Below are 13,316 nucleotides of genomic sequence, written 5' to 3'. Positions count from 1 at the left end.
CACCACAACCAGACACACCACAACCAGACACACACCACAACCAGACACACCACAACCAGACACACCACAACCAGACACACCACAACCTGTCACACCACAACCTGTCACACACCACAACCTGTCACACACCAGGCAGGAAAGAGAAGGGTGGGCAGATTGCATTTTCTTGGACTGTCAGAAAGCCTTTGACACAGGACCTCACAAAAGGCTGTTACAAAAGTTGGAGCAGCAGGCAGGAGTAAAAGGTAACCTCGATGTGTGATCTGTACACTTAACACGTACGTCCACTCATCATTTGTTAAGTGCTGTAGTAATGATTATCTAGCTAATATTCCCATCTAATTGAATATTTGAATATTTTGATTTGAATATTCCCATTACAACAATATCTTCTGGGATTTAGTATTCCGTGAACCAATCACTCATCTTGTTTGTGTAGTGCGCCCTCATATCTGCTCCGAATGATAACCTTTTTCTTTTATCTGTCTCTTTCTTTCTCCTACCTTCTCCTTTCTTGCTCATGTCGACGGTGGTAATCAGTGCCCAGTGGTCACTACATAAACTGTGTACAATGTGCGAACTGGCATCCGTGTCCTGTACATTTAAGAGGAGAGCATAGTCTAATCTTCCTTCTCTGAGGTGAGTTGGGTGTTCATCACCCAGGACCCTAAGATTTTCACTCCCTCTAACATAGAGTGACAGTTTCCATCCATTGACATTGGGCTGATGACAGTTGGCACCAAAGTGTGGGTGTCTGGCATTAAGGTCACCGACCAGCAGGGTTATCTTGAGATGATTTCAGGGCTTTAGTGTCCCCGCGGCCCGGTCCTCGACCAGGCCTCCACCCCCAGGAAGCAGCCCGTGACAGCTGACTAACACCCAGGTACCTATTTTACTGCTAGGTAACAGGGGCATAGGGTGAAAGAAACTCTGCCCATTGTTTTTCGCCGGCGCCCGAGATCGAACCCGGGACCACAGGATCACAAGTCCAGCGTGTTGTCCGCTCGGCCGACCGGCTCCCCAGTTCGGGTAGGTTCTTCATTAAAAATTCAGGTAGTGTGTCAAGGTCAAGTTTAGTCTGTGGCACACATTGGTTGATTATATGTAGGGCAGTTATGTGTAGTTATATGTATGTGTAGGGCATTATTGTTTAAGTGTAGGGTTACCCCCAGTGATTCATACTCATCCCCCATGGGGAGGTCAACAATAATCTTGGCAGGAATGGTGTTACTTAAAAAAAAAAAAAAGAGGTGCGACCCCGTTTTCTTTTCCCAGTTGGAAGGGAGAACTTTTGAACCCCGCTGAATCTTTGGTTGAAGTCATCACCCACCAGTGTCTCTTGTAGCACTATGACGTCAGTTTGGCGCTCACGGACGTACTGTGTGATGTCATTACTTCTTTTCGAACTCCATTAAGATTTCATTGTAATATAGTGAGATGTTCGTCATTGTGAGGATACATTTTGAAGTTCTTTGCTAACATGCGCAATGTATATCATTATTATTATGTTTACTTTTGTTATTGAGTATTTTGTGGTGACTGGAGTGTACACTGGTGTTACTGTGTACACTGGTGTTACTGTGTACACTGGTGTTACTGTGTGCACTGGTGTTACTGTGTGTACTGGTGTTACTGTGTGCACTGGTGTTACTGTGTACACTGGTGTTACTGTGTACACTGGTGTTACTGTGTACACTGGTGTTACTGTGTACACTGGTGTTACTGTGTGCACTGGTGTTACTGTGTGCACTGGTGTTACTGTGTGCACTGGTGTTACTGTGTGCACTGGTGTTACTGTGTGCACTGGTGTTACTGTGTACACTGGTGTTACTGTGTGCACTGGTGTTACTGTGTGCACTGGTGTTACTGTGTGCACTGGTGTTACTGTGTGTACTGGTGTTACTGTGTGCACTGGTGTTACTGTGTGCACTGGTGTTACTGTGTACACTGGTGTTACTGTGTGCACTGGTGTTACTGTGTACACTGGTGTTACTGTGTACACTGGTGTTACTGTGTGTACTGGTGTTACTGTGTACACTGGTGTTACTGTGTACACTGGTGTTACTGTGTGCACTGGTGTTACTGTGTGCACTGGTGTTACTGTGTGCACTGGTGTTACTGTGTGCACTCGTGTTACTGTGTGCACTCGTGTTACTGTGTGCACTGGTGTTACTGTGTGCACTGGTGTTACTGTGTGCACTCGTGTTACTGTGTGCACTCGTGTTACTGTGTGCACTCGTGTTACTGTGTGCACTCGTGTTACTGTGTGCACTCGTGTTACTGTGTGCACTGGTGTTACTGTGTACACTGGTGTTACTGTGTGTACTGGTGTTACTGTGTGCACTGGTGTTACTGTGTGCACTGGTGTTACTGTGTGCACTGGTGTTACTGTGTGCACTGGTGTTACTGTGTACACTGGTGTTACTGTGTGTACTGGTGTTACTGTGTGCACTGGTGTTACTGTGTGCACTGGTGTTACTGTGTGCACTGGTGTTACTGTGTGCACTGGTGTTACTGTGTACACTGGTGTTACTGTGTGTACTGGTGTTACTGTGTGCACTGGTGTTACTGTGTACACTGGTGTTACTGTGTACACTGGTGTTACTGTGTGTACTGGTGTTACTGTGTACACTGGTGTTACTGTGTGCACTGGTGTTACTGTGTGCACTGGTGTTACTGTGTGCACTGGTGTTACTGTGTGCACTGGTGTTACTGTGTGCACTCGTGTTACTGTGTGCACTCGTGTTACTGTGTGCACTCGTGTTACTGTGTGCACTGGTGTTACTGTGTGCACTCGTGTTACTGTGTGCACTCGTGTTACTGTGTGCACTCGTGTTACTGTGTGCACTCGTGTTACTGTGTGCACTCGTGTTACTGTGTGCACTCGTGTTACTGTGTGCACTGGTGTTACTGTGTGCACTGGTGTTACTGTGTGCACTGGTGTTACTGTGTGTACTGGTGTTACTGTGTGCACTGGTGTTACTGTGTGCACTGGTGTTACTGTGTGCACTGGTGTTACTGTGTACACTGGTGTTACTGTGTGTACTGGTGTTACTGTGTGCACTGGTGTTACTGTGTGCACTGGTGTTACTGTGTGCACTGGTGTTACTGTGTGCACTGGTGTTACTGTGTGCACTGGTGTTACTGTGTGCACTGGTGTTACTGTGTGCACTGGTGTTACTGTGTGTACTGGTGTTACTGTGTGCACTGGTGTTACTGTGTGCACTGGTGTTACTGTGTACACTGGTGTTACTGTGTGCACTGGTGTTACTGTGTGTACTGGTGTTATTGTGTGCACTGGTGTTATTGTGTGCACTGGTGTTACTGTGTGCACTGGTGTTACTGTGTGCACTGGTGTTACTGTGTACACTGGTGTTACTGTGTACACTGGTGTTACTGTGTACACTGGTGTTGCTGTGTACACTGGTGTTGCTGTGTGCACTGGTGTTACTGTGTGCACTGGTGTTACTGTGTGCACTGGTGTTACTGTGTGCACTGGTGTTACTGTGTGCACTGGTGTTACTGTGTACACTGGTGTTGCTGTGTGCACTGGTGTTACTGTGTACACTGGTGTTACTGTGTGCACTGGTGTTACTGTGTACACTGGTGTTACTGTGTGCACTGGTGTTACTGTGTACACTGGTGTTACTGTGTGCACTGGTGTTACTGTGTACACTGGTGTTGCTGTGTGCTCTGATGTCGTGAGATCACTGTTGTGTCTGCTGTCATACACGGTGGCAACATGTGTTGCATCACCTTGCAGCAGACTCTGGCGCGCCGGACCCTCACATGATGGACTCTGCTGCTGCAGAAGGTGTTGGAGGACTTGGTCCTGTGGCCACTTAATCTGGTCAAGGACGTTCCCAAGTTCTGTTTGCTTTTGCATTATTTCTTGGACGACTGAATGAGTTCGTATCATATGATCAAGTATTGTTTTGATATGAGTCAGGGTGATGGCTTCTTGGGGGGTCAGGACGGAGGCTGGTTGGTGAGGTAGATTGGGTGGTTGGTGTGACAGAGGGGAAGCGGGGCTGGGTAGTTGGGATGCAGCGGAGATACACACAGAAATCACAGTAGCGTGATATATCAAATGTACAAATTAACAATGGCCGTGATGAGGGTTCGAACCTACGCCCGGGATGATCCTATAAACGCGTCTTATTGTGAAAAAACCCGGTTTATGCTTCGGAGAAGCAGCGGGGGTCTTGTAAGTGCAAGCAGCACTCCAGGTTGCAATTCTTTTAACCATGCCGTGGCGCAGTCCGACTAAGGGACCCAGAATGTGGAATGACCTTCCCAATCATGTTAAAGACTGTACCTCTCTCAACCAGTTTAATATAAAAACTAAGAACTACCTAATTAACTCCCTGTAACCTACCTTACCCCTATAATGTCAACACATGTCTGTTATTTTTAAACAATGCTGTTTGTCGACCAAATTGTATTTTTTGCTGTTTTTCTGCCATGTTCCCCCTTTTTTATTTTTTTATTTTCTCAACACATTTTATACTTTAATGTCAATTAGTATTAAGTTTTAGTCTTTAGTGTTTTTTCTGCCCGAAACGCTTTGTGTAATAGTAGCTTTAGGCATTGTATGTACTAGCTCTATCTATAAATTCATCAATGTTTGTATCACACCTTGTATGTATGTACTTTATCTGAATAAACATTTGAATTTGAATTTGAAGGCACGTCTGGGATCACCCCAGACGTAGGTTCGAACCCTCGTCATGGCCCTTGTGGATTTGTGCAGTGGAGATGTTTGGCTCTGGGGCAAGAGGTGGTGGCGGTGAGGCGCCCTGGGTAGGAAGAGGAGTATGGGTAGGTGGGTTTGTGGGAGGTTACCTTGAGGTGCTTCCGGGGCTTAGCGTCCCCGCGGCCCGGTCGTCGACCAGGCAAAAACAGTTGGCGCTGTTTTTCAAAAACGCATGTTTTTTTTCTTGTCAGAGGAGTGGCATTTATATAGTAGGTATATAAAAAGACGCGCCTATTCGAATGCAACGTTGTGTCAAAATTTCAAAGCAATCGGTAAAGCGGTAAAGAGGTTTCAAAGATTTCCCTCACATGAAAAACACACAAAAAAACAGTTTTTCAGAAAAAGCATGTTTCTTTTTGCCGTCTCAGACGTGACATTGATATAGTATGTATATAAAAACCTACCCAGATGCGAATGGAACGTTGTGTAAAAATTTGAAAGCAATCGGTGAAGAACTTTCGGAGATTAGCGATTTTGAACAAACGAACATTTCCATTTTTATTTATATAGATGGTAACAGATCCAGGCGATGAGTCACAAGGGAGCCGGTCGGCCGAGCGGACAGCATGCTGGACTTGTGATCCTGTGGTCCTGGGTTCGATCCCAGGCGCCGGCGAGAAACACTGGGCAGAGTTTCTTTCACCCTATGCCCCTGTTACCTAGCAGTAAAATAGGTACCTGGGTGTTAGTCAGCTGTCACGGGCTGCTTCCTGGAGGTGGAGGCCTGGTCGAGGACCGGGCCGCGGGGACACTAAAAAGCCCCGAAATCATCTTAAGATAACCTTAAGATAACGTGACTGAAGTGTGTTGACCAGACCACCCACTAGAAAGTGAAGGGACTTTTGCACTTTTCGCACTCGAAAAGGGCGAAAAGATACGTGAATTCAGACACAATTCTATAATAATGTTTCAGCAATGTGTAAATATTTAATTAAAAAATGATCTGCTACCAGAAATTTTAGCCAAATATCCCCAGTTTGCAAACTGCACATCTCAACCATCCTTGTCCCAGGGCTCTGGGTCAACTGGCATCTTGGTTGTGAGGGGAGGACGTAGTCAACTGTGCCACAGGGAGTGTATATGGCAGTGGGTCAGTGAGAAGAAGAGGGTGGGGCAAGGTCCCGCCCCCCCGGCCGGTCAGTGGTCAAGGCCTAGGGGCGCGCGGGTCGTAATTGGTGCAGTTGGTGTGTGTGTGTGGGGGTGGGGGGGAGGAGCCTAAGGTGTGTGTCTGGACAGCACCTGGTAGGACATTATTAAGTCTAGTAGCGTTTGTGTCTGGCTGTAGGCCAAGAAAGAGTGTGCAAGTTTAAGCTTACAGAGAGTGTCCGGAGTGGAGGACGGGCTGCCGGAGTAGATGACTGCTGGAGGAAGCTTGCTGGAGTCCTGCATAAAGAGTAAGTGCCCTCTTCCAGTATTCCAGTTTCCCAGTAAGGTCAGGTGGTGGTATTAAGTGCTGGTGATTCCCAGTAAGGTCAGGTAGTGAAGTTAAGTGCAGGTATTTCTCAGTAAGGTCAGGTGGTGGTGTTAAATGCAGGTGTTTCCAAGTAAGGTCAGGTGGTGGTGTTAAGTGCTAGTGTTTACCAGTGAGGTCAGGTGTTGGTGTTTACCAGTAAGGTCAGGTGATGGTGTTGGGTGCAGGTGTTTCCCAGTAAGGTCAGGTGGTAGTGTTGGGTGCAGGTGTTTCCCAGTAAGGTCAGAAGGTGGTGTTTAGTGCACCTGTTTCTCAGTAAGGTCAGGTGGTGGTGTTAAGTGCTGGTGTTTCCTAGTAAGGTCAGGTGGTAGTGTTAGGTGCTGGTGTTTCCAGTAAGGTCAGGAGGTGATGTTAAGTGCAGGTGTTTCCCATTAAGGTCAGATGATGGTGTTAAATGCACCTGTTTCCAAGTAAGGTCAGGTAGTGGTGTTGGGTACTGGTGTTTCTCAGTAAGGTCAGGTGGTGGTGTTGGGTGCTGGAGTTTCTCAGTAAGGTCAGGTGGTGGTGTTGGGTGCTGGAGTTTCTCAGTAAGGTCAGGTGGTGGTGTTAAGTGCACGTGTTTCCCAGTAAGGTCAGGAGATGGTGTTAAGTGCAGTCGTTTTCGAGTAAGGTCAGGTGGTTGTGTTGGATACTGGTGTTTCCCAGTAAGGTCAGGTGGTTGTGTTGGGTACTGGTGTTTCCCAGTAAGGTCAGGTGGTGGTGTTGGGTGCAGATGCTGCAGTAAGGTCAGGTGGTGGTGCTAAGTGCAGGTGTTTCCAAGTAAGGTCAGGTGGTGGTGTTAAATGCAGGTGTTTCCCAGTAAGGTCAGGAGGTGGTGTTAAGTGCAGGTGTTTCCCAGTAAGGTCAGGTGGTGGTGTTGGGTGCTGGTGTTTACCAGTAAGGTCAGGTGGTGGTGTTAAGTGCTGGTGTTTCCCAGTAAGGTCAGGTGGTGGTGTTAAGTGTAGGTGTTTCCAAGTAAGGTCAGGTGGTGGTGTTAAGTGCAGGTGTTTCCAAGTAAGGTCAGGTGGTGGTGTTAAGTGTAGGTGTTTCCAAGTAAAGTCAGGTGGTGGTGTTAAGTGCTGGTGTTTCCCAGTAAGGTCAGGTGGTGGTGTTGGGTGCTGGTGTTTCCCAGTAAGGTCAGGTGATGGTATTGGGTACTGGTGTTTCTCAGTAAGGTCAGGTGGCGGTGTTGGGTGTTGGTGTTTCCCAGTAAGGTCAGTAGATGGTGTTAAGTGCAGGCGTTCTCCAGTAAGGTCAGGTGGTGGTGTTAAGTGCAGGTGTTTCCCAGTAAGGTCAGGTGGTGGTGTTGGGTGCTGGTGTTTACCAGTAAGGTCAGGTGGTGGTGTTAAGTGCAGGTGTTTCCCAGTAAGGTCAGGTGGTGGTGTTGGGTGCTGGTGTTTACCAGTAAGGTCAGGTGGTGGTGTTGGGTGCTGGTGTTTACCAGTAAGGTCAGGTGGTGGTGTTAAGTGTAGGTGTTTCCCAGTAAGGTCAGGTGGTGGTGTTAAGTGTAGGTGTTTCCCAGTATGGTCAGGTGGTGGTGTTGGGTGCAGATGTTTCCCAGTAAGGTCAGGAGGTGGTGTTAAGTTCAGGTGTTTTCCAGTAAGGTCAGGTGGTGGTGTTGGGTGCTGGTGTTTACCAGTAAGGTCAGGTGGTTGTGTTGGGTACTGGTGTTTCCCAGTAAGGTCAGGTGGTGGTGTTGGGTGCAGATGTTTCCCAGTAAGGTCAGGTGGTGGTGTTGGGTGCAGATGTTTCCCAGTAAGGTCAGGTGGTGGTGTTAAGTGCAGGAGTTTCCCAGTAAGGTCAGGAGGTGGTGTTAAGTGCAGGTGTTTCCCAGTAAGGTCAGGTGGTGGTGTTGGGTGCTGGTGTTTACCAGTAAGGTCAGGTGGTTGTGTTGGGTACTGGTGTTTCCCAGTAAGGTCAGGTGGTGGTGTTGGGTGCAGATGTTTCCCAGTAAGGTCAGGTGGTGGTATTCAGTGCAGGTGTTTCCAAGTAAGGTCAGGTGGTGGTGTTGGGTGCTGGTGTTTCCCAGTAAGGTCAGGTGGTGTTGGGTGCTGGTGTTTCTCAGTAAGGTCAGGTAGTGGTGATAAGTGCAGGTGTTTCCAAGTAAGGTCAGGTGGTGGTGTTGGGTGCTGGTGTTTCCCAGTAAGGTCAGGTGGTGGTGTTGGGTGCTGGAGTTTCTCAGTAAGGTCAGGTGGTGGTGTTGGGTGCTGGAGTTTCTCAGTAAGGTCAGGTGGTGGTGTTGGGCGCTGGAGTTTCTCAGTAAGGTCAGGTGGTGGTGTTGGGTGCTGGAGTTTCTCAGTAAGGTCAGGTGGTAGTGTTGGGTGCTGGAGTTTCTCAGTAAGGTCAGGTGGTGGTGTTGGGTGCTGGAGTTTCTCAGTAAGGTCAGGTGGTGGTGTTGGGTGCTGGAGTTTCTAAGTAAGGTCAGGTGGTGGTGTTGGGTGCTGGAGTTTCTCAGTAAGGTCAGGTGGTGGTGTTGGGTGCTGGAGTTTCTCAGTAAGGTCAGGTGGTGGTGTTGGGTGCTGGTGTTTCCCAGTAAGGTCAGGTGGTGGTGTTGGGTGCAGATGCTGCAGTAAGGTCAGGTGGTGGTGCTAAGTGCAGGTGTTTCCAAGTAAGGTCAGGTGGTGGTGTTAAATGCAGGTGTTTCCCAGTAAGGTCAGGAGGTGGTGTTAAGTGCAGGTGTTTCCCAGTAAGGTCAGGTGGTGGTGTTGGGTGCTGGTGTTTACCAGTAAGGTCAGGTGGTGGTGTTAAGTGCTGGTGTTTCCCAGTAAGGTCAGGTGGTGGTGTTAAGTGTAGGTGTTTCCAAGTAAGGTCAGGTGGTGGTGTTAAGTGCAGGTGTTTCCAAGTAAGGTCAGGTGGTGGTGTTAAGTGTAGGTGTTTCCAAGTAAAGTCAGGTGGTGGTGTTAAGTGCTGGTGTTTCCCAGTAAGGTCAGGTGGTGGTGTTGGGTGCTGGTGTTTCCCAGTAAGGTCAGGTGATGGTATTGGGTACTGGTGTTTCTCAGTAAGGTCAGGTGGCGGTGTTGGGTGTTGGTGTTTCCCAGTAAGGTCAGTAGATGGTGTTAAGTGCAGGCGTTCTCCAGTAAGGTCAGGTGGTGGTGTTAAGTGCAGGTGTTTCCCAGTAAGGTCAGGTGGTGGTGTTGGGTGCTGGTGTTTACCAGTAAGGTCAGGTGGTGGTGTTAAGTGCAGGTGTTTCCCAGTAAGGTCAGGTGGTGGTGTTGGGTGCTGGTGTTTACCAGTAAGGTCAGGTGGTGGTGTTGGGTGCTGGTGTTTACCAGTAAGGTCAGGTGGTGGTGTTAAGTGTAGGTGTTTCCCAGTAAGGTCAGGTGGTGGTGTTAAGTGTAGGTGTTTCCCAGTATGGTCAGGTGGTGGTGTTAAGTGCAGATGTTTCCCAGTAAGGTCAGGAGGTGGTGTTAAGTTCAGGTGTTTCCCAGTAAGGTCAGGTGGTGGTGTTGGGTGCTGGTGTTTACCAGTAAGGTCAGGTGGTTGTGTTGGGTACTGGTGTTTCCCAGTAAGGTCAGGTGGTGGTGTTGGGTGCAGATGTTTCCCAGTAAGGTCAGGTGGTGGTGTTGGGTGCAGATGTTTCCCAGTAAGGTCAGGTGGTGGTGTTAAGTGCAGGAGTTTCCCAGTAAGGTCAGGAGGTGGTGTTAACTGCAGGTGTTTCCCAGTAAGGTCAGGTGGTGGTGTTGGGTGCTGGTGTTTACCAGTAAGGTCAGGTGGTTGTGTTGGGTACTGGTGTTTCCCAGTAAGGTCAGGTGGTGGTGTTGGGTGCAGATGTTTCCCAGTAAGGTCAGGTGGTGGTATTCAGTGCAGGTGTTTCCAAGTAAGGTCAGGTGGTGGTGTTGGGTGCTGGTGTTTCCCAGTAAGGTCAGGTGGTGTTGGGTGCTGGTGTTTCTCAGTAAGGTCAGGTAGTGGTGATAAGTGCAGGTGTTTCCAAGTAAGGTCAGGTGGTGGTGTTGGGTGCTGGTGTTTCCCAGTAAGGTCAGGTGGTGGTGTTGGGTGCTGGAGTTTCTCAGTAAGGTCAGGTGGTGGTGTTGGGTGCTGGAGTTTCTCAGTAAGGTCAGGTGGTGGTGTTGGGCGCTGGAGTTTCTCAGTAAGGTCAGGTGGTGGTGTTGGGTGCTGGAGTTTCTCAGTAAGGTCAGGTGGTAGTGTTGGGTGCTGGAGTTTCTCAGTAAGGTCAGGTGGTGGTGTTGGGTGCTGGAGTTTCTCAGTAAGGTCAGGTGGTGGTGTTGGGTGCTGGAGTTTCTAAGTAAGGTCAGGTGGTGGTGTTGGGTGCTGGAGTTTCTCAGTAAGGTCAGGTGGTGGTGTTGGGTGCTGGAGTTTCTCAGTAAGGTCAGGTGGTGGTGTTGGGTGCTGGAGTTTCTCAGTAAGGTCAGGTGGTGGTGTTGGGTGCTGGAGTTTCTCAGTAAGGTCAGGTGGTGGTGTTGGGTGCTGGAGTTTCTCAGTAAGGTCAGGTGGTGGTGTTGGGTGCTGGAGTTTCTCAGTAAGGTCAGGTGGTGGTGTTGGGTGCTGGTGTTTCCCAGTAAGGTCAGGTGATGGTATTGGGTACTGGTGTTTCTCAGTAAGGTCAGGTGGCGGTGTTGGGTGTTGGTGTTTCCCAGTAAGGTCAGTAGATGGTGTTAAGTGCAGGCGTTCTCCAGTAAGGTCAGGTGGTGGTGTTAAGTGCAGGTGTTTCCCAGTAAGGTCAGGTGGTGGTGTTGGGTGCTGGTGTTTACCAGTAAGGTCAGGTGGTGGTGTTAAGTGCAGGTGTTTCCCAGTAAGGTCAGGTGGTGGTGTTGGGTGCTGGTGTTTACCAGTAAGGTCAGGTGGTGGTGTTGGGTGCTGGTGTTTACCAGTAAGGTCAGGTGGTGGTGTTAAGTGTAGGTGTTTCCCAGTAAGGTCAGGTGGTGGTGTTAAGTGTAGGTGTTTCCCAGTATGGTCAGGTGGTGGTGTTGGGTGCAGATGTTTCCCAGTAAGGTCAGGAGGTGGTGTTAAGTTCAGGTGTTTCCCAGTAAGGTCAGGTGGTGGTGTTGGGTGCTGGTGTTTACCAGTAAGGTCAGGTGGTTGTGTTGGGTACTGGTGTTTCCCAGTAAGGTCAGGTGGTGGTGTTGGGTGCAGATGTTTCCCAGTAAGGTCAGGTGGTGGTGTTGGGTGCAGATGTTTCCCAGTAAGGTCAGGTGGTGGTGTTAAGTGCAGGAGTTTCCCAGTAAGGTCAGGAGGTGGTGTTAAGTGCAGGTGTTTCCCAGTAAGGTCAGGTGGTGGTGTTGGGTGCTGGTGTTTACCAGTAAGGTCAGGTGGTTGTGTTGGGTACTGGTGTTTCCCAGTAAGGTCAGGTGGTGGTGTTGGGTGCAGATGTTTCCCAGTAAGGTCAGGTGGTGGTATTCAGTGCAGGTGTTTCCAAGTAAGGTCAGGTGGTGGTGTTGGGTGCTGGTGTTTCCCAGGAAGGTCAGGTGGTGTTGGGTGCTGGTGTTTCTCAGTAAGGTCAGGTAGTGGTGATAAGTGCAGGTGTTTCCAAGTAAGGTCAGGTGGTGGTGTTGGGTGCTGGTGTTTCCCAGTAAGGTCAGGTGGTGGTGTTGGGTGCTGGAGTTTCTCAGTAAGGTCAGGTGGTGGTGTTGGGTGCTGGAGTTTCTCAGTAAGGTCAGGTGGTGGTGTTGGGCGCTGGAGTTTCTCAGTAAGGTCAGGTGGTGGTGTTGGGTGCTGGAGTTTCTCAGTAAGGTCAGGTGGTAGTGTTGGGTGCTGGAGTTTCTCAGTAAGGTCAGGTGGTGGTGTTGGGTGCTGGAGTTTCTCAGTAAGGTCAGGTGGTGGTGTTGGGTGCTGGAGTTTCTAAGTAAGGTCAGGTGGTGGTGTTGGGTGCTGGAGTTTCTCAGTAAGGTCAGGTGGTGGTGTTGGGTGCTGGAGTTTCTCAGTAAGGTCAGGTGGTGGTGTTGGGTGCTGGAGTTTCTCAGTAAGGTCAGGTGGTGGTGTTGGGTGCTGGAGTTTCTCAGTAAGGTCAGGTGGTGGTGTTGGGTGCTGGAGTTTCTCAGTAAGGTCAGGTGGTGGTGTTGGGTGCTGGAGTTTCTCAGTAAGGTCAGGTGGTGGTGTTGGGTGCTGGAGTTTCTCAGTAAGGTCAGGTGGTGGTGTTGGGTGCTGGAGTTTCTCAGTAAGGTTCTTCTTCACCTTCGCCAGTCATTCCTGGCAGCCAGTCTGCCAGTCATTGCTTGCAGCCAGTCATTGCTTGCAGCCAGTCTGCCAGTCATTGCTTGCAGCCAGTCTGCCAGTCATTGCTTGCAGCCAGTCTGCCAGTCATTGCTTGCAGCCAGTCTGCCAGTCATTGCTTGCAGCCAGTCTGCCAGTCATTGCTTGCAGCCAGTCTGCCTGTCATTGCTTGCAGCAAATCTGCCAGTCATTGCTTGCAGCCAATCTGCCAGTCATTGCTTGCAGCCAGTCTGCCAGTCATTGCTTGCAGCCAGTCTGCCAGTCATTGCTTGCAGCCATTCTGCCAGTCATTGCTTGCAGCCAGTCTGACAGCGTGCGGCCTCTCGTAGTCTGGGCTGTGGATGTATCGCGGGACTTGCTGTTGGAGGGTGAGACGACGAGGTGTATGAGGAGGTCCTTGAAGAACAAAGTCACTTGTGTTCTCTACTGTTAATGGGTCTTCCGGGTCTTGTGTGTAGAGTTCTTGCGTCTTATACCGTTGTTTCCTGGATAGGTGGTTAAGTCGAACATTCATGGGCTGGATCTTGAGTGTGTTGCGAAGTTGTTCTATACTAATGAGACATTTACAGCGAATCGGAGGGTCTTGTTTTGCACTCTTTGAATTTTCTTTGTGTTGGTTTTGTTGGTCAAACTTAAGCGGGTGTAGGGTACTCCGAAGCTGGTCTGATGATCGTCTGGTACAGGTGTAGTTTGACGTGGGTGGAAGCTTGCTTAAATCTACATAACCTTGAGAGCGAACTCTTGGCTATTGCAGTTTTTTCGGTGATGTACTGTGTGGAGTTGAGGACCCGGTTTAAAATGTAGCCAAAGACGATATTGTCATTTTTTTATACCAATGGTTTGCCCCCTGATGCGGACCCCCAACGTTTTCTATGGAGTAAACCATACAGCCCACAGTGCTTATTCTTATCTTATCCGGATTGGTTGTAATCCTCCATTTTC

The 13,316-nt window shown here is 49.3% G+C and overlaps 1 protein-coding gene across 2 annotated transcripts in view; it reads left to right on the top strand.

Annotated features, from left to right (window-relative positions):
• LOC123760985 (alkaline phosphatase) overlaps positions 1-13,316 on the top strand; it is a 167,323-nt gene that overhangs the window by 35,568 nt on the left and 118,439 nt on the right. Inside the window, exon 1 of one of the 2 annotated variants that reach the window (XM_069339478.1) lies at positions 6,020-6,150. The exons of the other annotated variant lie outside the window; for it this stretch is intronic. Coding sequence (XP_069195579.1) covers positions 6,111-6,150 — 40 coding nt within the window. The 5' untranslated portion in view covers positions 6,020-6,110. Of the gene's footprint in view, positions 1-6,019; positions 6,151-13,316 lie in introns of those variants that run through there. 2 annotated transcript variants of the gene reach the window in all.

This window comes from Procambarus clarkii, chromosome 41 (assembly GCF_040958095.1).
Source record: "Procambarus clarkii isolate CNS0578487 chromosome 41, FALCON_Pclarkii_2.0, whole genome shotgun sequence".
Lineage (NCBI taxonomy): Eukaryota > Metazoa > Arthropoda > Malacostraca > Decapoda > Cambaridae > Procambarus > Procambarus clarkii.
The sequence above is the reverse complement of the archived record's forward strand: the minus strand, read 5'-3'. Positions and strand labels throughout refer to the sequence as shown.